At 37.7% G+C, this 24,029-nt stretch overlaps 1 protein-coding gene across 3 annotated transcripts; it reads left to right on the forward strand.

Annotated features, from left to right (window-relative positions):
* The first annotated feature begins 613 nt into the window (after positions 1-613).
* On the forward strand, positions 614-23,494 carry LOC308406925 (GRB2-associated-binding protein 1-like). 3 transcript variants are annotated; one of them, XM_080898245.1, is made up of 14 exons: positions 614-1,229; positions 7,759-7,828; positions 10,412-10,540; positions 11,478-11,643; positions 12,549-12,741; positions 14,328-15,007; positions 17,188-17,270; positions 17,405-17,514; positions 18,310-18,599; positions 18,962-19,033; positions 20,485-20,581; positions 21,044-21,173; positions 21,458-21,592; positions 21,883-23,494. In XM_080898245.1, the coding sequence occupies exons 2-14, from the start codon at positions 7,811-7,813 to the stop codon at positions 22,066-22,068; spliced, it is 2,289 nt and encodes a 762-aa protein (XP_080754371.1). In that variant the 5' UTR covers positions 614-1,229; positions 7,759-7,810; the 3' UTR covers positions 22,069-23,494. The 3 variants fall into 3 exon arrangements, with proteins under 3 accessions (XP_080754371.1, XP_080754370.1, XP_080754372.1); XM_080898246.1 differs by lacking the exon at positions 614-1,229 and adding an exon at positions 6,808-6,822; XM_080898244.1 differs by lacking the exon at positions 7,759-7,828.
* Positions 23,495-24,029: the final 535 nt, after the last annotated feature.

A 24,029-nucleotide genomic window follows, 5' to 3' on the forward strand; every position in this document is an offset into this window, starting at 1 on the left:
TATTTTAAAGAAGTCTTTAATTTCAAGTGTACTTGGAATTCTGGAAACTGATCAACTTAGGGTTGAGCCTAAACCTTAAACAATTTTGAGTGCTCTTTCACACAAGATACCTGGAGATACCAAGGTACATGGATTAATATATAATCATCAATAGACCCCAAGGTTGTTCATAATGGCTGTTGAGCTGTTACTGAATGTGTGCATCTTTTTTAAGTAGAAATTTAAAAGAAACAAATACATGCTGTTGGAGGAAAAAATGTTTTTTTCTTGTTTTGTTGAACACGTTTTCTTTTGTTGATATCAAAGGTCTCGTCTGTCATAGTAGACCCATACTCATGCTTATTATATTTAGAAATCTAATTTATCCATCAGTTTATTCAACTTATGTCCATGCCATGTTCACTTTATATTAAAGTAGACATCTTCCTTTTCCCTCGCACATTTTCCAAAAAAAACTGCATCCATATCCACAGGGGGAGTTTCCTGTTACACAGAGCAGGAGGAGAATGGGAGGAGTGATGAGGAGGAGGAGGGAAAAGAGGGTGGAGAGGAGAGCAGGAATGTCCGAGCTGAGGCATTGTGTTCAGTTATCGCACAACCACAAAAAGCGAGAGAGTGAGAGAAAGGAGGGAGGAGGGAGGGAAGACTGACTGCTGGGAAGTTGAAGCTTTCTCAAAAGGAGGTGTGACTCAGGCGTCGACGGGTGAACAGAAGCTCTTCCATGTGTGGATAGAAACTGCTCAACTGATTTATTACAGCAGGATTTTACTTAAAAACAGACTGGAAACCTTAACTTATTAAAAGTCTGATTGACAAAGTGGAAGCCTGACCTGCACATGTACAGATCAACTGACTGGATCTCAGACTGGTGTGAAGCTTGGATGCCTTGTTTACCGATTTAAAGCCAAAGCAGCTGATCTCAAATCTGGTTGGATTTGATCATTGTTAACAAAAAAGAAGACTTACTGAAAGGACTAATGAACCTATGTGACATTCGATTGGTTAAATGTACTTGACTGTTGGAAATTCATGGTGATCAACTGAATGGTTGCCTGCTTTGACACATTACTGGCATCCTGATCAACTGAGGTCCATCTGATTGGTTAATTGATAATTAAAGAAGCGCTGCTGGAGCCATATTTGTTGACATCGGGATGAGCGGAGCAGGGGACGTGGTGTGTGAAGGGTGGCTGAGAAAGTCACCCCCAGAGAAAAAACTGAGGCGCTATGTGAGTATTTTATTTGAATTTGAAACATTTGAAAAAATTAAACATACAAAAAACTGTGCATATGTTCTGTATATATATATATATGACTCATCTTTGTGATGTCCAGTGTGGATATATGAAGTATCCTAAAGCTGTACAAAGATTTTTAATCAGGAGTACAACTGCAGAAGTATTACCAACTGTTCATGGAGGTTTGTCTCTGTAGCATTTAATTAAGTTTAAAGATTTGTCTCAGTTTCATCAGTGTTTACACAGTGAGTCATTTCCTACAGTTACACACTCTTGATTATAAAACAATAAAAAACATCCATCCTAACACAGCTGTCAACTAGACAGGAAGCAACACTGTAATGCTACTTGACTTTGTAGTACCACATTATAAAATACAGAGAATATTATTTGTAATTCTACAAAACTGTCTATGGTTTACACCATCCTTCACATTAAGACAGCTGAGATAGGCTCCATCACCACCATGACCGTGAACTGGATTTGCAGTTAAGAAAATAAACGAATGGATGAATTTTTATTTCTAAAAAATGAGAATTCAGACATTATTTATTTGACCCCATTCAGAATACAGCTAATACACAAGCTAAATCTAGAGAAAAAGAAAAACAGCTTGATTGTATGCTATATTTTTAGCACAGCTACAATATTTTTACTACAGTTAGCATATTAGCGTGCAAGCTAGCTGTTTGTTTATTTCAGTAAATATGCAGACTTTTAATTACAGCTAGCACAGCAGTCAATATCCTTAAAGTGAAATCTGTAGCTGTTTTGTATTTGTATTATATTGTAAGACAATTTATTTTTGAGTCCTTTCTCTATAAATTTATGTAAAATGCATACATTGTTACATGAATAAACCCAACAATGTTCATCATTAATCCCATTATCTTTGAAAAAACAAAAAAAAGATGTGACACAGATAAATACCAGCCACTGGTATTAATAAAGTTTATTTAAAACGGATAAAACTCAGTCAACAAGGCTGATCCTTAGCTGATATATTAGCCCTACACACTGACTGTTATACAACTTGTCATTGGAAACATAACTAACTTAAAGATGAGCTACAAAATTGCTGCAATGTAACTTGTAATCTGATAAACATGCAAAATGAACGAAGTGTAAAGTTCTAGCTGCTGTCAAAAGGAACAACTGTTTCTAATTATATGTAAGCCACAAAAATGTTATTTAGCATTTTTCAAATCCCAAACCTGACAACGTGGCACTGTGCCTGTAATGAATACCAGAGACTTGGACCAGTTTTGCTTTTTCCTGTATTCTCCTTCACTATGTAGAATAAGTGGAAGGATGGATTCATGAATTCATGCAAGTTGGTGTGTCCAGTTGCACCACTGGCTGCTTTATTCCAGTAAAGAAGCAGCTTAGGCAGTTAGGATCACATGCATGCACCACATATTTGGCATGCCTTACCAGTGAGTTGAGCTAATCTCATCTCTCCGTTCCATATTTTCCCTTGATGTTTTATTCTTTCCATTTCTAAAAAAATGTTTGGTGTGCCTTTCTCTGTGTTTCTCTTTCATTCTTGTGCTCTCTCTTCCTCTCCTATTATCACATGTTTTCCTTTCCTCCTGCCCCCCCCCCCCCCCCCCTTCTCTCTCTCTCTCTCTCTCTCTCTCTCTCTGTGTTTGTGTGTGTGCAGAGGAAAGTGAAGGATAAAAAAATAGGTCAGAAGAAAAAGTGATAGGAAGTGAAGCTGCCTTCAATACCAGAATCTGCTCAGGGAAAACTGAACAATTTCCAGATTTGAACCAGCAACTTTTTACATGAGAACACGGGCCCTCTGAAGAAATAGCTGAAGCAGAGCATCACTAAAAGGCCGGCAAAAAGCACAGAGAAACTGTGCCAGCACTAATTAGGCAGACTTCAATTTAATTCTTCTTAGCTGACATCGATAGACCCATCGCAGCAGGGAACGTTTTTTAGGAGGGAACAATCAGATTTCAAAGAAAGTGGAGTGCTGCAGTTGCACTTTCTTACTGCTTGTTTAAAATGAAGGAGACCGTGCAAATCCATTGGAATCAAAGAAGAAGAGCTGGAGGAAAAGGGAAAAGAAGACAAGAGACGAAGACGCAGAGAGGCGAGACGGCAAGAAAAAGAAAGTTGCTCCAAACAGACAGACCATTGTTGAGTCTGTGTATATATTCAGTCATGATGGTATATACAATGAAATATGTGCAAAGAAGCACTGCATGGCCAGCTGTGCCTCTAATATCAACACACTCACACTTAAGCACACAAACACACACAGTCCCCTATAATGGAAGAAGCAGACAGTTTGTGTGTGTGTGTTCATGTATAGTGGGTAAAGTTCATGGAGTGTACTTCGTCACACACTCCCTGCTCTGTTGAAAGCTGTGTGTGCGTTATGTAATAAACCAATTACACTCAGCTATGCCTGGTTGGACGATGAGGGCCTTCCTGAAGATTTAGAAGATTTGAAAACACACGAACACACACACACACACACACACACACACACACACACACACACACACACACACACACACACACACACACACACACACACACACAAACGAACACACACTCTGGAAGCAAACCAGGGATAATGATGAGGTAAATTTTGAAACCTTGAGTACAATAACACATGTTTTACACATACACACACACACACACACAGAAGGTCAAACACAGTTGAAGAAAGAGTTGGCTCTGCAGAGGCCCTCTCTTGGATATATATCACAGTGTGGATACCTCCAAAAGTCCTGCTCTCCATCAGAGCAATGGTGCTCTACAGACAAGTTCAAAACCTTGCCTTGAAAAGGTTTGAATGAAGAGCTCTGATTTCATGCATCCCAGCACCACAGATGCTCAAACACCACTCAGCAGCACCCACAGAGTTGAACGTTACTTAGCCACAGCCTGTAACGTATGTAGCATTTATGGCACTCGGTAAGATAATGGGATACAATGATCTATCTAAATTGCTGGTGTGAATGGCTCTTATATTTGACATTTATTCCACTCCATTATGCAGTTGCATCCGATTAATGCACAGCTTGATGCTACAAGATCAGTCAGCCATGGTGCACCTGAAATGTTACATTTCACCTCGAGAGCCCTAGAGTTATTCATGATTTCAGTTTTCCAAGTTGAAAAACTCTTAACCTATGACTTAAATGAAATACAGCAAAGCCACATAAAAAAGCTAATTCTGTTTCACTCTAATTTGGGTCCTATACCTAACATTTGTTCAGTGTATGAAACTTTAGGCTTTAAATGGGCAAAGGAGGAACTGTTTTATTTGGAAGCAGATCTGAATCACTGTGTTTACAGCTGTGAGATGGGGCGTTGACGTTAGCTGAGGACATGCTCTCTGGGGCAATTCTAATTTCTTTCTTTTCTCCTTGTTGGTTCTGCTAGTAATATTGAGATCTGGGAATGACATGGGCAGTGATGGGAATAACGGCCTTACAAGTAACGGCGTTACCAACGGAGTCACTTTTTTCAGTAACGAGTAATCTAACTAATTACTATTTCTATCGTTACAACGCCGTTGCCGTTACTAACAAGAAAATGCGGTACGGTCTCGTTACTATTTGTCAACAAACAGACGGTTGAAGCTGTGTTCAGCTTACCGCATCTTATATCAGTTGCATGGAAGTAGCTGAAAATAATCTGGACGCTACAGCTTTAAGCAGCTGCGCATGCTCCCGCGGACGGCAATCACTTTCTGGTTGACGATTTCTTTTTGGCATAAGAAGTGTAGCTAGTGGACAAAAAAATCGCATGAGTTCTGCTGTTTGGCTGAGGAAGAATAAAGTAGTCGTGGTAAGCCAATCACATGACCACTTTAAGATGACAAAGCAACAAGGAGATATATACCAGTTTTTAAATTGTGTTGATAGTCACGATCAACAATATATACACAGTGTTTTTTCATCATGTTTACTGTCTGAGGACAGTGCTAGCAAGCACTCTCTGCTTATGACCAAAACAAAAAAACAGCCCTTTTGTGTTGGTGGAAAAATTAACCAAGTAGACCAATCAAAAATGATATAGCAACATGACATTTGATTGTTTAGGAAGAGGGGGACGTTTTAGGAGTGACGGTGAGAGAGCGAGAGAGAGAGAGAGAGAGAGAGAGAGAGAGAGAGTCTTGAGCTGTTGAGAGATTTGTGATGTTTAGTGTGTTTGCAGTGTGTAGTTAGTGTGTTGTCTTGTGTAGTTAGTGTGTAGTGCTGTGGATAGTTTTGTGTTGTGTGTCAGAACAATGAGGCAACTGCTGTCTCCAGGTGATACACCTGCTGCTGTCAGACCTGCAGGTATCAGGCTGTGATGTTCTCCTTTATAGTGGACAGAAATTATTTTTTTGGAGTGGCACAAATAATTTGTGTGGCATCTTATTGAATGAAGAACAGCTGATTGTTCTGTAAATAGTTTGAAATGGTTATTTAGAAAATCAAGGTAAAAGGTAAATGGCTGCAAATAACTTTGTTGTTTGCAAAACTTGTGCATAGGATTTTAAAATTGACAATTTATATTTGCATTTAAAGTTATGAAATATGATTCATTAAACATGTTTGTGGTTGTTACAGTAAAAAATACAACTTTTTCTACTCTGATTTTATGTTTTTTGTCTGATTTTAGATCAGTTATGTTAATACAGTATGTCAAAATGAAAACTTAACTGTAAATTCAGACATGTGAGGTTGTGCTGAAAAGGATGATACGAAACAAGGCAAAGTAAATAGTTTTTAAGGGTGAAATGTGGAGGGAAAATCAAAAGTAGTTAAAAATGGCCAATTGTACCCTGGACCCCAGAGGGCTAAACATTTTTTTTAAAGTAACGTAACAGTTACTTTTCAAGTAATTAATTACTTTTAGAATCTTGTAACTTAGTTACTAACTCAGTTACTCTTTTTAAGAATTAATTACTTTTTCAAAGTAACTTGCCCAACACTGGACATGGGTGACAAGCGCCACTAAAAAACAAAGCCAGTGAGTGAAGAAAAGGACCACACTGAAATACAGTTAAGGCATATTTATCTGGATTAGAAAGCAAACGTAAACAGGAAAATTACCACCAATTATCTCTTGTAATGTTTTCCTTTGCAATCTAAGCTTAACTTCTTCCCAGCGTGACACTTCAAAGACCATCTGAGGAAATTCTGAACAACTAATAGAATGAAGTTGCTATTGGTCAAAGTCATCGATCCATCCTGGTACCTATTGTTTCACTTCCATAGCACAAAATAATCTTATTTCATCGTATCTTGAAATGAACTGTTTACCCCCCAAACATCAAATTCAAATACTTTCAGAAACAATTTGTCAAATATGCCAGTCAAAAAAAACTTGAAGCTGACTAACATTGCATCATAGAAAGGGACAGTGCGTGGAAGCGGGGCCACCAGTGTTTACATCCTGTTACACGAATCATAAGCCAGGACCTCTATTAGTGGGTTGTAGATGTACACTTCCTTCTGTACAGTCATACAGTTAAAAGGTGCAGTTCAGGAGAAAGAAAACAGTTCCTTCATGAAACTGTTCTCTAGAAGTTTTTTAAAATATATTTTTGAGGAACTGGGTCTGATTTGTGGTAAGAAGTGCTGCTGCTGATGTTTTACATGTAATTTAGTTCTATTATATTTAAAAGAAAGCAGACATCTCCAAAATTTGGCAAATGACACCAAGCTAGATAGATTTTAAAAAAGGACGCCAATGTGTTTCCATTTAAAACCTCTAAAATCTATGAAGGAAACTGAGGAGCCTAGCTTCTTAGCATATTCATTTACAGCCATGTTCAAAATATTATTCATCTAAATTTTGTTTACGTTGAAATAAAGCATTTTAGAATAATTTAGTCAGGTTTTTTTTTTTAGTTTTTCATAAATGAAACTGTCTGCAAGTGACTGCAAACAAACAGAAAGTGTTTTAAAGTCACATGTTTGCAGTTATGAGAGCTCAGCACTAAAAGGAATGAGAAGATTAGGGATTACAGATGAGAAGATGAGGAACTGAACAGCAGGAATATTGTTATTCAGGTCTGGTGTTAATTTTGGCTTGGAGACAGGATGGAGGAAGTGTTATTTTAGATCCATTGTGCCCTTTTCCTGCTGAGGTCAAAGGTCAAAGAAAGAAACCAAATGAAAGGAGAGGAGGAAAGAAGCTGTTAAAGGAAAAGAGGTTATCTTTATTACTTTAGGTGGATATAAGGCCGCTGCATGGGAGCTGTAGGTGATAGAGAGGAAATGCACAGTGCACAGTGGACATAGGCAACAAACACAGATCAAAGGTAATGCTATAAATGTTTCAGAATAAATGTTGTCCATAGAGGTTACACTTGGGATCTTAAATATAGGAGCAAAAGTATAAACTGGAACAAAGAATATCAGTAATTGTTTGTTAGTGTGTCTATTCTGACCACTGTCTTGGTGATGATAGCAAAGTAGAAGTACAGTTCCAAATAAATAAAATATGTGAGGAAATGTATAATTGGTTGCCATTGTGCTTAAAATTTGATCTTTTTCATCAGATCAGCAAGTAAGAGGACGATGAATGGACTGTCCAAATTGTGAAATCAGCAAATGTGGAAAGTAATCTATGTGAGTGAAGAACAGATGTTTCAGAATGCTCTAAATGTTGGTCTTAGACATGTTACTTTCCTACCGTTGGCCTTAGTATAGTAGCCTTAGCATAGTAGCATGCATACCTAATATGGTCATGTTAGCCACACAGCTGGGACTGTGAGCAAAAAGCCCCACCCACCGCCATTCAAGCTTTTTTTTCTTCTTCTGATCAGCAGCCAATCTGAAGAAAGTTGGCTTAAAGAGGAAGGGATAAATAAGAATTGTTTTGAGCTTGGAACCATGCAAACCTACTCTAGAGTACAAGAATAAAAAATAATAACTTAGAAATGAGCACGATAGATTTCCTTTTATTAAGAAGAAAAAAATCTCATATTTGTAAAACCTTACAAAGACATGGAGACAGTCTTATCTCTTGTACTGTGGAACAGAGGAAAGCAAAATGAATGATGCCCTAGACCTGTCACTGCATGGCAGGCATGATGTGGGGTAAATCAAAGTTCAGCTGACCCAATGGATGCAAGAAAAAAGAGGGTGTTTGTAGGCATACAAGTACAAGGATATACTAGCGCAATAAGTAGAAATGCATGTTGACAAACAACCTGCTCACTTTTCCAACCTTCAAAAAAGAACCATTACTACAGGACATCAAATTGTCAGTGAGTCAAGGCAATAATACCAAAGGAAAACTTTTATTCATTTCTGTGATGTCAAGTGAAAAAATCCAAAGCAAAATTAAAAAAGAAAACAGTATTTCACAAACTGGAATAAGAATAGTATTTTTGATACTTTGGTATCTGATTATTGAGAGTCACATCTTTAAAACAAAACACCAAACACACTTTTTGGCCACTGAAAAAAAATCATGAATATGAAGACAATAATGAAGTGAGTTTTTTCTTCTAATTAAAGTTTTAAATCAAAGTTTTAAATAAAAAAGTCTAAAGAAATGCAATAACTTGGTAGGCAAAATAAGTTATGAACTTGTATAACAAAACCATAGACTGTACATCAAAAATAAATGGGTTTTCTAACAAGACTTCAAAAGTGCTCAGGACCACCTGACAAAATTGAAGGCCAATGATCATAATTTACAAGCCTAAAATCTTTTTTTTTATTTTTTCAGAATCACATGAAACTAATGATCAAGTGTTTATTAAGGGTCGTAAATCACTGTATTTTATTATAATTATATTATTAAATATATTAATTCTTTTAAATTAAAAACATAAATAAACCCAATGAGTCAGTACATAAAATCAAGTCCAAACTGAACACCAATTTAGTTTGACAAACAAACGCTTTCGTACAATGTTGAACTTGTTGAAGTTTGCATGTCAGGTTGTAAAAGAAGTACTTATTGCATAATAACAACATTAAAATTTGATTACCTTTTTATCCCTTTAAAACTAGTGTGTTTCTTAATCTGGTTGCTCCATCATGACTTATTCTAGTAATAGCCTGTGTTACCAGGCACTTAAAAAGGATTTTGCAGGCCATGCTGGTGAGTGATCCAGTCCGCTGCAGCTTGTTCCTGTTACTTTAATTAGAAAGAATCAAAAAGTATTTTCATACTAGTTCTGCCATGTTGCTGCTTTTATCTCCCCAGCACCCAGCAGATCATCAAACAGCTCGAGGGAGACAGTCAATAAACACATGCTCATACTGCCATCTCCCACCGGCATTTCCTGTTCAGCTATTTCCTTTTCCTGTCTGGGTTTGAAGAAAAAAAGGTTGAAATGTGTTTTGCCATTCATTACTGTGCGCTTTGATCAAACAAGCACACAAACACATAAACTCCCGCTGAGGCTCAGGCCCGAGGAGTCCATTTTATTTTGTTGAGAAATAGTTCATGAGGATCAGAAAGAATGGATTTAGCTTGTCAGGCCAACACAAAAACATACACACACACATACTGTATTCAGCCTTTTAAACAGAAGCATAAAACTTGTTCCTGTGTTTTAAATGGCATTTGTTCAACCTTTGTAAGAAAAATCTCAGGTTTCTTTAAACTGAAAACCTGAGCCCTGAATGTGAAACTGTGCATTCACGTGTCCCTGTACTGTTATGAAATTTAAATCCTTATTTATGCTCTGCTTCACACCTTTAAAAAAATATCATGACTTCTCTTTCACACTCTGCCTACACACTAATGGCACAAACGCACTGGTTGTGAGTCATGTCTGAAGTATGAGATGCCTTCCTGTGGATCATTTGTTGGAGATAGACCCTACCTGTAATGCCCAACACCTGATGCCAAACGACCGGAGACAAGTGTCAAACATTTAGCAGTTCAGTGGACGTAGGCGTGTGTGTGATGTTTAGTTAGCATTCAAATTCACTGAAGTGTAAAACTTAGGACATGGAGGAAGACAACGCTATTGCGTTTAATGAGTTTGTGTAACGGAAGAAGGACAGAAAAAAAAAACTTCATATAATCAATAACTCACTCAGGAAGAAGACTGAAGTTCAAAGTCCAAAGTAAAAGTCTCAAAAAGATCTCAGCAGTTGGCACACAGGGGTTGAGTGCTTGCATCTTGCCCTGAGATTATTTTTACACATAAAAACCTTTTTTAGTAATAAATCTTTTACTCTGTCTAGGCCTGGAAGAGGCGCTGGTTTGTGCTGCGAAGCGGTCGACTGAGCGGAGAGCCGGACGTTCTGCAATACTACAAGAACCCGCATTCCCGTCGGCCAATCAGGAACATCAATCTGAATCTGTGCGAACAGGTGAGATGACAGATATATTACTATCTCACCTAATGTTGGATTTATGTCTTTAAACATTTTTTTTTTGTAAATATGATCTTATTTGCAAAATAAAGAGAGAGTGTGGCAACACAGATTTTGGTAATAAAATCAGTTCCTGAATTTTCTTTATGAGAAAAGAGAAAGTTTCTCTTATTTCAACTTTGACTGATCTTCTTTTCAAGTTTCTTTCTTTGAGCAGTGCAAGACTTGTAGCACAGAACTACTAATTATTAGATTACACCGAATCACACACTGTGAAAGTCACAACACTAACATTGGTTTGGTAATAATACTAAAAAGATTGTGTTGGCATGGCCACACATGTCTTGTGTGCAGCATAAAATGTGATTTATTTAAGGTGGTTTCTGCTGAATGATCTTCCTTTGACACATCGGAACATTGCAGTAAAGTCGAACTTTGATAGTCTGTCCACAGGGGACGAATTCTTGGCGCACAACCTTGGGATTGTCAGAAAATAGATCATTGTTGTGTTCCTGACCTGGTGCAATCAATTCAGGTCTGGACATTGGGGACACTTTGATTAAAAATTGCTGTTGGGCCAGTGATCATTAGCATAATGGTTGAATTACTTTGACACGGACTGTGATATTTTGTTTTTGGGAAAGTTTGAAATTACAAATCCGCATGCCTGAGTGTCTTCTAAGATGCAATCCAAACATAGCATGTGTGTTGGGACTCGACGGCCCATAGGGGAAGGTTGACCAAATTTAAATTAGGTATGATTTTTCACTTTTTGAGAGACACAGGGAACTTTATGTTTGTTAAATGCCAATTGAATGTATGTATATCATGTACATAGATACTCAACTATGTAAACACTTACACTTAATAAATCCTAAGGGTTGCTTGACTGTTTGACAGTAACAAGTCTGCTCCATTTCTGCCTCTCCGTCAGGTGGATGCTGGCCTTTCTTTCACAAAAAAGGAGCTAGAGAGCAGCTTTGTTTTTGACCTCAGGACAGAAGAGAGGATCTGGTACTTGGTGGCTGAGTCTGAAGAGGACATGAACCGCTGGGTGACATCCATCTGCCTGCTCTGTGGCTTCAACCCTACTGATGATGGTATGCTAAATATCCAATTATTAGACAAGTGAAAAATGCTCCGTGTACCTTTCTTGTTTTGCATTTGAAGTGGATGTTTGCCTGCGTGGGCTGTGGTTGAGTCAGTGTGAAAAGTAGGAGGAGGAGAGAACATGCATAAAGAAAAGTAGACAAGTATGCCTTCACGATTGTGGCTGCCATTGACTCAGACCTGTACAGCAATACATTTAAACAATATAAATATTATGATATTGTTATAGCAGCTTGCCCTTGTACATTTGAACTTTGTGTTCACACGTGAAATGGATCCTTTGAGTTAAACAGTCTTATTTGTGTTTATAATAGATGGATGTTTTATCAGAGGTTTCATATTCTGAATAAATTTGATATAACAAATATAAATTTGATTTTTTGATATAAATTTGATATGATACAATGCAACAAATCAGTTATTTTTTTTCCATATGTTGACTGTAAAATCAATGGTTTCTTTGTAATTAACATAGATCTCTTTAGGATTAAAGTTATAGAAAAAAACATGTAAAAGAGCTTCTGTAAATTCACACATGAAGTAAGTCACCGCTTTACTAAACATCTATTGTAATGCAATATAGTTTTTGCATCATCAATACTGCACCACACTCCAGTTTATTAAGGTTTTCCAATGTTTTGCTCAGATAATCAACAAATGTATGTTAATATATAACATATAAATGATAAATATATTGGTAGCATTTCAATAAAATGCACTTCAGCACAACAGGAAGAATAACAAACTGCTGGTAAAATATGCATTAAAAGTATTGAAGTGGCGTGCCTAATAAACTGACATGACAAATACTGGCTGAGCTTTGGGACCTTTGAACAGATTGTCTATAAGGTTTTTAATTCCTGAATTAGCTGATTTATTTTCTTTCATTGTACAGTTCCAGAAAGACCTCTTGTCTCCTCCTCCACCTCTGCAACATCTATGACCCCAGTCAGTCACACCACCACCATCTCTACGATGACAGGGTTAGTCCCACCACCATATGACCCGGTGAGTGTGCGGCACATGGAGCCTGACCGGAATTCAGAGGAGGATTACCTGTGGTTATCACAATGCCAGAGTCACATCAGGTAAATAAATGAACACAAAGATACAATAAGACAAAAAAAGCCTAGTCATTAATGTCTTAAAGCTCATTTTCCCAGCTTAGTCTTAGACCAAACATGTTTTCTAGGAGGTTCAGGCTTAATCCATGCCTGGTAAACTCTACATCTCAATTAAGATAGATTAAGTTACAATAGGTTACGGCCAGATTTTTTTTTCACCTAAGTAAATGATTTCCAACTACTTAGTAAAGGTTATCTGGTGAATTTGTCTGTAAACAATTTAATCCTCTTTTAAGGATAGTTTTAAAATATCATAGAAAGATATTTTTCTGAAGATTTAACTTTAATTAAATAAGCAAACATGTCATAGATGGAATATCTCCAACATGTAGTGGATGGAAAAATCGAGATACAGAACACTTGAAACAAACCTGATGGATATTGTATATATAGTATATTGTATGTATACAATTACAATATTGTTAGGGTTTTCTAACTAGACATCGCGAATGTATGAGGGGACATGATTGTGCAATTGAGGGCCATTGCTCATGAAATGACTTGTCAATAACTGAGTAAAAAAATCCCAGCTTCATCATCCTTTTCTACTTCAGTGCATTAGGACCATAATCTACAAGTTAATCTTCCATTCAGTATCACTTGAAACTCACGATCGAGACACTAAACTCATCAGGAAACTACTGAAGGTCATAGATTAAGGGATCTTATGGCCATTTTCCCATAGATTTCTATGCACCCAGAAGTCTTTTTGCATTAATTAAGTTATTTAACTTTGAAGGTATACTTAGAATTCCTAATGTGTTAATAAATCCTGTTGTTAGCAATATCATTTAAGGTAACAGAGCAGCGAATTAACTTTAGACGTCTTCTGAAGCCTTTAGAATTTCGCTAAAATTTTAACCTCATAGAAAGATTTGCGGTTTCTGTAAAAACTGAGTTAAAATGCCAAAATGAGTCCAGAATCTATACTTAAACTCTAACAAAACTAATAAAAACACAATGATAGAAAACAGAATTATAAAAGACAGCCTGTCAGATCTGCAAGTTTTGTTTAATATATCTAGTTAGTTTTTGTTTTAGTCATATTATTGCTCAAAACAAAATCCTAAAAATGCAAAAAAAACTTTTCCACTCTGACTCCAGTTCCACTCCAGTTCAGACTAAAGAGAACCAGCTGAAGATAAATCAGCTAAACTACCAGAGTTACAGGTTCAGACGTGTTGACTCTAAGAAAGGGGATTTGAGATTTATCTTGGATCACACCCACGGAAAAGGTTGACTTCATGAAACTTCATGGGAGAGTTCCTCAGAACAGCACAATAAAACCTATTTTCCTCCTCAGTTGGAAAATGTTTGATCTTTCCAGACACGTTTAGTTGTTGAGGTTTGAACCCAAAGCCTTGAGTGGACTATGATGGGAAAAATCAACAATAATTTTAATGCAAAGAAAACCTTTCTATTTTATTCGTCTTTGTTTTTGACCAAAATAAACAGATAAACTATACAACTTAATAAGGAAAAAAAAAAAGAAAAAACAAACTCTTTTTATTCAAGTCTTTTTGTTGATATCTCTCTCTTTCTTTTTGTAGGGCTCCTTTAGGGTCATCCACATCTCTTGAAACTGACTACAATGACAACCTTTACCCGCCTCCCTCTGCAACCTCCTCCTCTTCTTCTTCTTCTTCCTCTCCTTCCCTCCTCCCCAGCAGCCTTCCAAATCCATCCTACTCCTCTTCCTCCTCTTCTTCTGGCTTTAGAGTGGTCCCTTGGACAGTCACTGCAATGTCGAGCCCTCTCAGCCAGTCTTTAGATGCCAGCACAACCCCTGACTCCCAGAATCGAGCTGGCAGACCCCGCTGTCACCCCTCTCCGCATCCCAGAAAGCACTCCCTGGATTTTCACCTTCGTCCAGTAGCAATACCTCTCAGTGATAACGTGCACTCCAATGTGCATCCAAGCACACACTCATCCACCACTAGTGGTTACCAGATCCCACGTCCAGTATGCACTTCACAACCGCCGCCCCCTCGCCGCCCATCTTCTACCCCTAGTGTGGACTCCCTAACCCAAGCAGAGCTTCATGCCTCCACCCCTACTCCTCCTCCGCGCCCACCAAAACCTCCTGGCATTGCAGCCCAAGGAGAAAGCTCAAAGCTTGCCACACTCCCCCGAACTGCCTCAGAGCCAGAGAGGAGGGATGAGAGTGTGGATGGAGGAGGACATCTGCCAAGGAGCAACACCGTCACTACACCAGGATGCATGCATACAAGTAAGGAGACAATACTGTCCTGACATTGATAATTCAAACAAATAATCCTTCAGATTTCAATGCCAAAACCAACATTTCATTCATTAGATTTTTTATTTTTCACACATTCAACAAATCAGATTTAGGGAGTTCTTTAAGGAGCCTTTGAGATGCCAGTTGATGCATTTTATTTCCTCTTGATTAACGTCAATACACACAACACCTGAATATGAATAAACATAATGTGCAAATAACAGACGAGAAGATGTTTCTGTCTGTCTGCAATCTGAGTCCCACTGAGCTGTCAGTTTGAGCTGGCATTGATTACACATGGGTACCTAATCTTTGTACAGAGCCAAAGACAGACAAAATGAACCTGGTAGTTTCCATGTGAACATTTCTTTTCTTCAGTCTTATATAGTGACCAGCAGAAGTCTTGATCTAGTTATCTCTTATCTGGTATCCACATGTTCGGGCTATAACAATAGCTCTAAAAATGTAGTTGTTGTCAAAACAAGTCGACCTTCTGGCTGGTGTGTTCCATGCTGCATTTGGATTCAACCAGGCTCGCTGTTTTTGACATTTTATAGTCCTTGTGCTAAGCCAATCTATAAGTTCTAGCTGTAGAACTAAAGATAAATCAGTGCCAGTGTAAGGCATTGATTTAGCTGCCAAAATGCTTTACCGTGTGTACCATGTTTAGTGGATATTAATCAGCTGTATGTAACTTAGGCTGCAATTTAAAGCAGGGTAGGTTTTACACAGCAGGTTCATTAAGGTTTTATTGCTGCTGCAGGAAACTTGTGATGTAAAAGAGACTTTATGAATCTGGAGACTGACAGCGTTGGATGGTAATTCTCAGTTGGTTCTTCAGATCTTTTTGTTTTAATTGCCATTATGCAAACTTGTAATGATCCAGGTTTCATTATGTTTTATTGTAGCTGACTTTTAAAACTAAACAGTTTTAAAATTTGTTGCTCTAAACAAAGTTACTGTGATGTCACTTCTGGATTTGCTGGCTCTTACTTTGAAGGCTTTTGGTGTTTCGAAACCTGATATGAGGAGTGAGATGTAGATATGACTGAAACCCTACGGAAGATTGTGATCTCATGCTTTTTTTTCATCAGTTGAACATAAATTTAATGCTGTATTCAGAGAGATAGAGATAGACCTCCCTTAATTTAACAAACAAGTCAGGCTGTTTTACCACTAATTGCCCTGCTAGTTATTAAAAATAACGCAGCTTTAATGCACGTCACTGGATTCATTTTTCAAACCAGAAGACAATGTTCTTGTTCTTCATGAATTTTATTGAGATAGCATTTTTTTCTACACTTCTAAAACACCAACCACTAACATTTTTACCATTTTACATTTGTCATTAATTTAATCACCAAAGTGTCAGATTCAGAGTAATAATCCCACAAAAGGTGCAAACTAATGAAAACTGGTTCACATGAGAACACCTTCTGGTACCAGATGTGCCTACTTAGTAATATTCAGAGACAAGTTCATGCACATTAATGTTGTACTCAGTTCAATGCTAAATCTTTTTAGGAGGCTGCAATCACTGTTTGCCATCTGATTTTTAAACCTCGTACCTGAGGGAGATTATGCAGAGCTAAGAAGCTTTGTTGTGCAGAGCTAGCAGTTCTGAGGGATTATATTGTTACAGCTGAAACTGTTTGTGCATGATTGCTCCATAATTTGATTCATTAATCAAACGTGAACTTTGCCCAACAACAGCACAAGGAGATTTCTTTTCTTTTGTTTTTTTTAATCCACATTCTCTTTCCAGTTCTATGAAGTTTCCATCATAAAGAAACAGCTGCTTTCAAGTATATCTAAGATAGATTCATGCAAGCTCAGACTTGTTATTTCATGCATGTGGTTGTCCCACCTTCTTAGATTACCCGCCATGCGTATTCAGTTTCACATTTGGTCAAACCCACTGTACAAATGCTGTTTGTGTAAATGCGTGTCAGCAGAAGTCTACGATCTGCAAAGGTATACAAGTAGTTGGCAGTTTACTGGAAGAGCTTTGCCATTGGAAAGAAAATCACTTTCACTTTCACATCTGTAGACAAAAAACAAAAACCAGCAAGAAACAAATAAATAGAAAGCCAAAACAAATTTGTCTGTTATCATTGAACAGAGGATTGAGCTACTCATGGATTTTGTCTCAATACTTTCTGTTTCAGGTAGCGACTCTTCTTACATCCCTCGGTCTTTGTCTGACAGAGCAAGCATGTTTGATTTCAGTGAGAGCTTCAACAGCTATTTTGTAAGTTGAAACCTCCAAAATAAAATAAATGTTAACTTTGAACGACTATTCTATCTTTTATCTCTTTCTGTTTTATCATGGATTTATAATTTTACAATGAAAATCACTTGCATTCTTGATCCGTTCTTTCTCAGTTTAACAAAGGCATGGTCCCTCTGGGTAGTGTCTGTTCTGAAGATGATGATGTGGATGAAAATTACGTTCCCATGAGCGCTGCCACCTCTGAGCCACCGGTTGCACCCAGGTCTGTAAGAATTACGACACATAAAATAAAGATTTCTTTCTTAAAATCAGCCTCTCAAATTGTCATCTGCACGATGAAGCTGTTTTAGGGCCTCTCTCTTTAAGATCCCACTTCATGAAATTCCACTTTCTTCTAATAGGCTGCCCCTTACTTTGTAGTACTCAAGTGGATGAATTGGCCAAATCTGACACATTTACATAGTTCATGAGCCCTTAGTAGACTATCAATCAAAGACGCACAGACACACAAACAACTTAATGTGAAAAAAAATACAGGTATGACAATATTTCAAAAACATATTTGTATTGTGTTGAAGAGCTATCAAATGAAGATGAACACAGTTCAAGGTGCAAGGAGTTGATGTAACCTTTATTTAACAAAGCAAGTCATAAAGACTGCTTTGTTAAATAGCAGTCTTTATTAACAAATAAAAGCCTCCCAAGCAAACACACACTGAAAAAAAACACACACCTGCTGATAAAACACTAACCCCTGGTGGTGGCTTGATGTCAATCAAAATTTTCAGAGAGTTGTTACAAAAGGCACCTTTAATCTTTGGACTAAAACACAAGCTAACATTACCTCACATGTAAGGAACTACTTATAACTATTAGTAACTACTTCCCTCACATGTGCTGTACCAATGTACTAGTAATGTGACGTGACAATAAATTTGATTGATTTGATAAACCTAATGACAGCCAATGCTGTGATGAAAAGAACATCTGGGACATTTGAAATTGGAATTTACAATTCAGTAACGTTAATTTCTGATTAATTTTATTCTTCTTCCAGAGTGCCTCCACCCTCAGACCCCTCTGCCCAGCTCCAAGAAGGCAACTACGTCCCTATGACCCCTCTGACATCTTCATTTCCTACACACCCCACCACTGTCATGACCGACATGGCATCTCTCGGGAGGCAGGTGCCTCCCCCTGCGCACATGGGTTTCCGTAACTCCGCCCTGACTCCCCTTGCTCCTCTCACTCCGCCGCTCAGGAGAAATACCATGAACACTTCTGCTGGAGGCGAACAAGAAGCCGTGCCCCCTCCGATCCACCGCAACCTGAAACCACAACGGAGAGGTTAGCGGAAACTTAGTGGGAAATTAAGTTTTGTGTTAAATTTAGTATCATTCTACTGTGAGAGCTGGAAGCTGTAACAGAGCCTTGATGTAAAAAAAAAAAGAAAAAAAAGAAAAAAAAAGAAAAACTCCTTACCTTGAATTAAATAATGTTCCCTTTAAAATATTTTGTATTTTCAAGCATTTTGGTGATTTGTAAAATTCACCTAAATAACCACAAGCATATTTCTAAGGAAATGAACTAGAGTTTAAAAACCAGATTCTGTCTGTTCATAGTAAGCATTAATGTAGCATTAGCTGAGTTGCTGTTGCAGCACTCTTTGGTAAATGCCATCTGTTTTGCGGTGTTGCGTGTCTCTGCAGGGGTTTGTGCCAATCAGCCGGTGGACAGAAATGAGAGCCAAACTCCTGAGGAGCTGACAAATAAAACAAGAGGTACAAACTACAACACACATTTACATCAACACTTAGTTTTCTCTTGATATTTAAGACAATATTAAAATGATATGGCTGAATAATAATGAAAACAAATAGAAAAATCAAAATTTTGCCAAATATTTAAAATTCTAGATATAAAATATTTGCTAAGCATCAAAAAGTAAACATTTTGCATGATCAGCGAACAGTCCAGCAGAGGTGGAAGACGTAAAAGAAGCTTTAAAAAATGATTCAAAGTGTACAGGTGTAATCACACCAGCAGAAGCTGATGCATCTACTGAAGCAAGTAAATGCAATAAAATATCTGAACCTTAGAAGCCATGAAAAACACTGGTGAAAGGGGCTTTCCATCAGAGCTTCTTGTAATTACTTCCCACTTCATGATTCCTCTTTTTGCTTTTACTCAGCTTGTCTTGTTCTGTAAAATCACATTTTGTTGTTTGTGCTGACAACTGATTTTTTTCTTTTAAATTGTGGTTTGAAGACAATACACCCACTTATAAAATGAAACAGTTTTCAAAATTTGACCCTAAGCTTTCTGTTCCTGAAACACTTGGCTGTTTCTCCTCTGTGGTGACTCTTTCTCCCCCCCCCACCCCCTCAATAACTGTCATTTCATTTTGTTTTAATTATTCACCTGCTCCCACTTTGCTCAACAAGCCTGCACTACAAGAGCACGACAGCCACACACACAGCGACACGAACCAGCTGCTGCTTATAGAAACGTTCACATTAAATTTTAAAGTCTTCACAGTCAGGAAACTGTTTCTGGACACGCAAGGAAAAATCCCCCACCTGATTTTACTTCCTATAAAAACTTTATTCTGTTTTTAATTACAATAATAAACATTAAAAGCCAACATTAAAAGTATTACAAGGATGCTTTGGCACCGTTTACAGTTTTTAGTTGTTTTCAAAGAGTGGTTTGTCCAGATAAAAGCAAAATTTCTGTCAAATTTGTCATATATGTGACTGCTGGCTGGGTCAGACATTAGATGGTAATCTGTCTTTGTTTTTTTTCCTCAGCCTGCAGGTCTGCGTCAGCCTGCTTTCAGTTGGTCAATACAGCAATAAAACAATGAAGTACACGTTTTCACTCAAATCACCCAAATTCAACAGCTGAACTGAAAAAAAAGGGGGTTTGAAATGACTCAGCAACTGAGGAAGACAATGAATATATTTAAAAAATCAGACCTCAGGTCTTACTTTTTTATGTTAAACTGTGAAATTTTTCAAACTCGAGGCTTAAAATAAACAATGCAATGCTCTTTTTTTTTTACTGCTGACTAAACAGCTCTAATCACAGATATAAAGGAAGGACAAGTGGAAATACAGTTTTCTTGTTCTCATATCCTGAAAACAAGCAGCCCCTATTTGAGCTAAGCCTTACATTATTTCAAACTGTAATAAGTAAAGCCGCCCTTTTCTCCCCATCTTTTGTCACCCAGTAAAACCAGCTCCTCTGGACATCTCTTCAGTGCAGCAGGACTGGCAGGAAGTCCCCCCTCCAGTGCGCTCGCCTGTAACACGGACCTTCACCCGTGGGTATGTTTGTTTGCGTGACATGATCACGTTTACTGCAAGGTCAACAGAAAACTACAGAACACAAATTTACTGCCTGGAACGCTTTCAGAGTAAGAGAGAGGAAGGATGTGTTAATAGCTGAGCAGCAATCTACTGCCACCCTGTGGTGCTTAAGGGTTACTACAAGGACTTTTAGATCATCTTACAACAGCAAGATGTTGTAATTTAAGTTAATAAAAGAAGAATGGAGTAGAATCAGTAAATATAAATACTAATTAACAGTAAGTAGTTACTCTGTAGTAAAAACTACAAAGTAAAAGTTTTCTTTACTCAGCCATCAATAGAATAAATATTGATTGATTTGTCTGACCAACAATCTATAAGTCAGCAAAATTGAGATGAAGTTTTGCTTTAAAAGCAAAAACTACCTAATCTTAAATCATCATGTAAGATTCATTTTATATTTATGTGTTTGTGTGACAGACCCTCCAGTCGTCGGACGGTCACGCCGAGCTCTGCTCACAGCTCTTCACCGTCCTCTGATTCCGATGACCCAGATGACAACTATGTTGCAATGATGACCTCTAGCCTCAGTTTCAGTGCCGGCGAGCAGGTAAAACACACACATCTCCCCTGTTTTGTTCCATTTTTTCACAATGTTCCAACTATTCTTGCTTTCTTTTTCCCCATTTATTCTTCTTCATCTTTTATTCTTATTATATTGAAAACATTTGGCTCATGTTTTGTTATTTGGGGCATTGTTTCCCTTCTTTCTTTGAAATATATTCTAATACCTGATTGTGAGTACCTTCCATCTCTCTATCATGTCTTAACATTTTTTTCTTTCTTCTAGATTTCATAACTCCTTTACTAAACTCTCTACGTTACGGTTTACAGTCTCTGAGACTTATGATGCACCGAGCTTCAGAGGGCGGAGTCAACAGCCCTGTGTTACGACGAGCCAGAGATGACAAGCAGGTGGAGTACCTGGACCTTGACCTCCACACTGGACAATCAACACCAAGCAGACAGGTAAACCATCTCTCGCTGTTTCACTCTGTCATTCCACATGAGTCATAACATTCAATTAAATGTGCTTTTATTTCTTTTACTGTTATACTATATAGCATATGCATTATTTAATTAATAATTTGTCATCAGATATAAATAATACATTTTGACTGTGATCATTTTGTCTGACCACCAGAGGGCACCAATGGATTACTTTCGTTTTTCCGAGTAAATAATCTAAAAAAAACCCCAAAAACCCCAAACTCCCAAAAATCATATAAATCTTTCTCATTGTGTTTCTGTGCAACCAGAAACGCTGCACTGGAGAAGGTTTAACCGGGGGCAGTGAGCACGCTGGAGACGGCGAGGATCAAGCACGAGGCCAGCGTACACGTGTGGACTATGCAGTGGTGGACCCCAAAAGGACCAAGGCCCTGAGGAGCACGCGAGAAGCACGGCATGCCGGGAGGATGTCTACGGAGAAGAATAAATTATGAAAAACGCACAAACACACACACAAAGTTCAAAACGTGCTTCTTATCCAGGAAAAGAATAAATATAACTGCAATCCATTGGTGGACAAAGTGACTGATGGACTGTTATAATCTTAGAATCATTACGTTAATATCAAGTATCTACTTAGGAAAGTATTCACATCCTCAGACTGTTTGGCAGATCTGTTAAAATGAGCTTGGGGCATGCAGGAACCATCTACAGCCCAGTATATCAGCTGATATACATCCCACTGGTAAATATCGTATAGGGCTCATATTTAAGTTTCAGCACAGCTAGAAGCCACTTCACTTAAATACACAACAGATTACTCTGGATTTTTTTTTTTTAACAAAGGTATGTTGATGATGTGAATGCCTTGATTGGCAGGTCTTGCAGTTAGTCATACAAAGCTGTTGTCATTAAAACATGAATATCAGATAGTTTAACTAAGTTATTATATAAAATGTACAGTAGTTTATAGTAACAGTTCCTTTTTTTATTTCCTCTCCACACTACAAAACCACACCACACTACCATATTTTATTATTTAGTTATTTTATATAAAATGAAAAATTTTCCTTGGTTATTAAAACCTTCAAATACCCAGAAATCAAAGTCACATTTGCAGAAATAAAGGACATGACCCTGTTCTCTAAGATGACTTTCAGTGGCAGCGTAGAAACCCTTAGAAAAGGCAAATATTCTTTGAATTTTAGAGTTTAAATCACCAGCAGGCATTTGAAGATAAAAAAATCTAAAAATAGAAATGTATGTTAAGCAACACAATGTCATATTAATATGCGCGAATGATCTGTCAAAGGATGGTGATGATTCGACACAAAACTGCCCCTTTCAAAACCACAGGTCGACTTGTCAGAGTTTTTGGAAAGCCCGTTTTTACTGAATGGAAAACACCACACTTTGAATAGAAGGCAGGGCAATGAGGAAATGCAGTCTTACTCAGATCCTACATAAGCAAAAAAGAATATAACAGCTGCTTCTCTAGAGCACTGGAACTTCTTCATCTACTTCTATTCAAAACAGGTGACAACATCACTTATTTCTCCAGGGTAGTTTTTGCTGCACCGTAATATAAGTAAGATTTCAGTTTTGCTTTAAATCTACTGAGAAAAACTGTTTGACTTGTTTTGTGCTGTGATATTTTTTTAAGCCAAAAATCTCTGGTGACTTTAATTTTGTATGTCTATGTTAAGTTTCCCTAACGACATGCATTAGTTAGATTTGCTCCTCTGAGGGAGTGATAAACGTGGCGGGAAGTTTGTGTTTTCCTTGTGACTAACACACAGTTATTTTCCAGTGTATTCATCATCGCGATGTGAAGCCTTCTGTCAGATCCTGTCTGTCCAGATGATGGATATAATCTGTTAATGCTGATTTATGTGATCGTAGTAAGAATGGAATAAACACTATACATCACTAGCAGGGCCAGGGCCTGGTGTATTTTTCATTCATTTCCAAAGAACACAAAATTGTTCAAAAACTAAAACAGTGTTTTGACAATCAGGAGAAAATAACGACTCACTTTATCAAGTCCAAGTCTCAGTGAGATGCCATGTATTTGTATAATTCAAAGACAAGACACAGACAAAACCAGCGGGTGCACATTTTGCTGTAACCACTGCAGCTCCATATTCTGAAACTTCAAGATTAGCATACATGCTGCCATGATGGTGGCCTATTTTTGGAGTCAGAAGTAATCTTATTTGGATTGGAGGATGGATTAGCAAGCTACCAGCTAACATTAGCAATGCTGGGTTAGCATGCTGCACCCACAAACTCCATGAGTTCATCAGGCACAAATAACAGACTTAGCCCATAGTAGATCATACTACAGTTTTACTCAAAAAAGATGAAATTGTTTGTGACAGTTTTACAGTGGCTTAATTTTTGCTCACTTTCTAATCACCCAGAATACCCTCTTTTTCACTCCCACTGTCACACT

This window comes from Rhamphochromis sp. 'chilingali', assembly GCF_963969265.1.
Source record: "Rhamphochromis sp. 'chilingali' genome assembly, chromosome: 1".
NCBI classification, from domain to species: Eukaryota; Metazoa; Chordata; class Actinopteri; order Cichliformes; family Cichlidae; genus Rhamphochromis; species Rhamphochromis sp. 'chilingali'.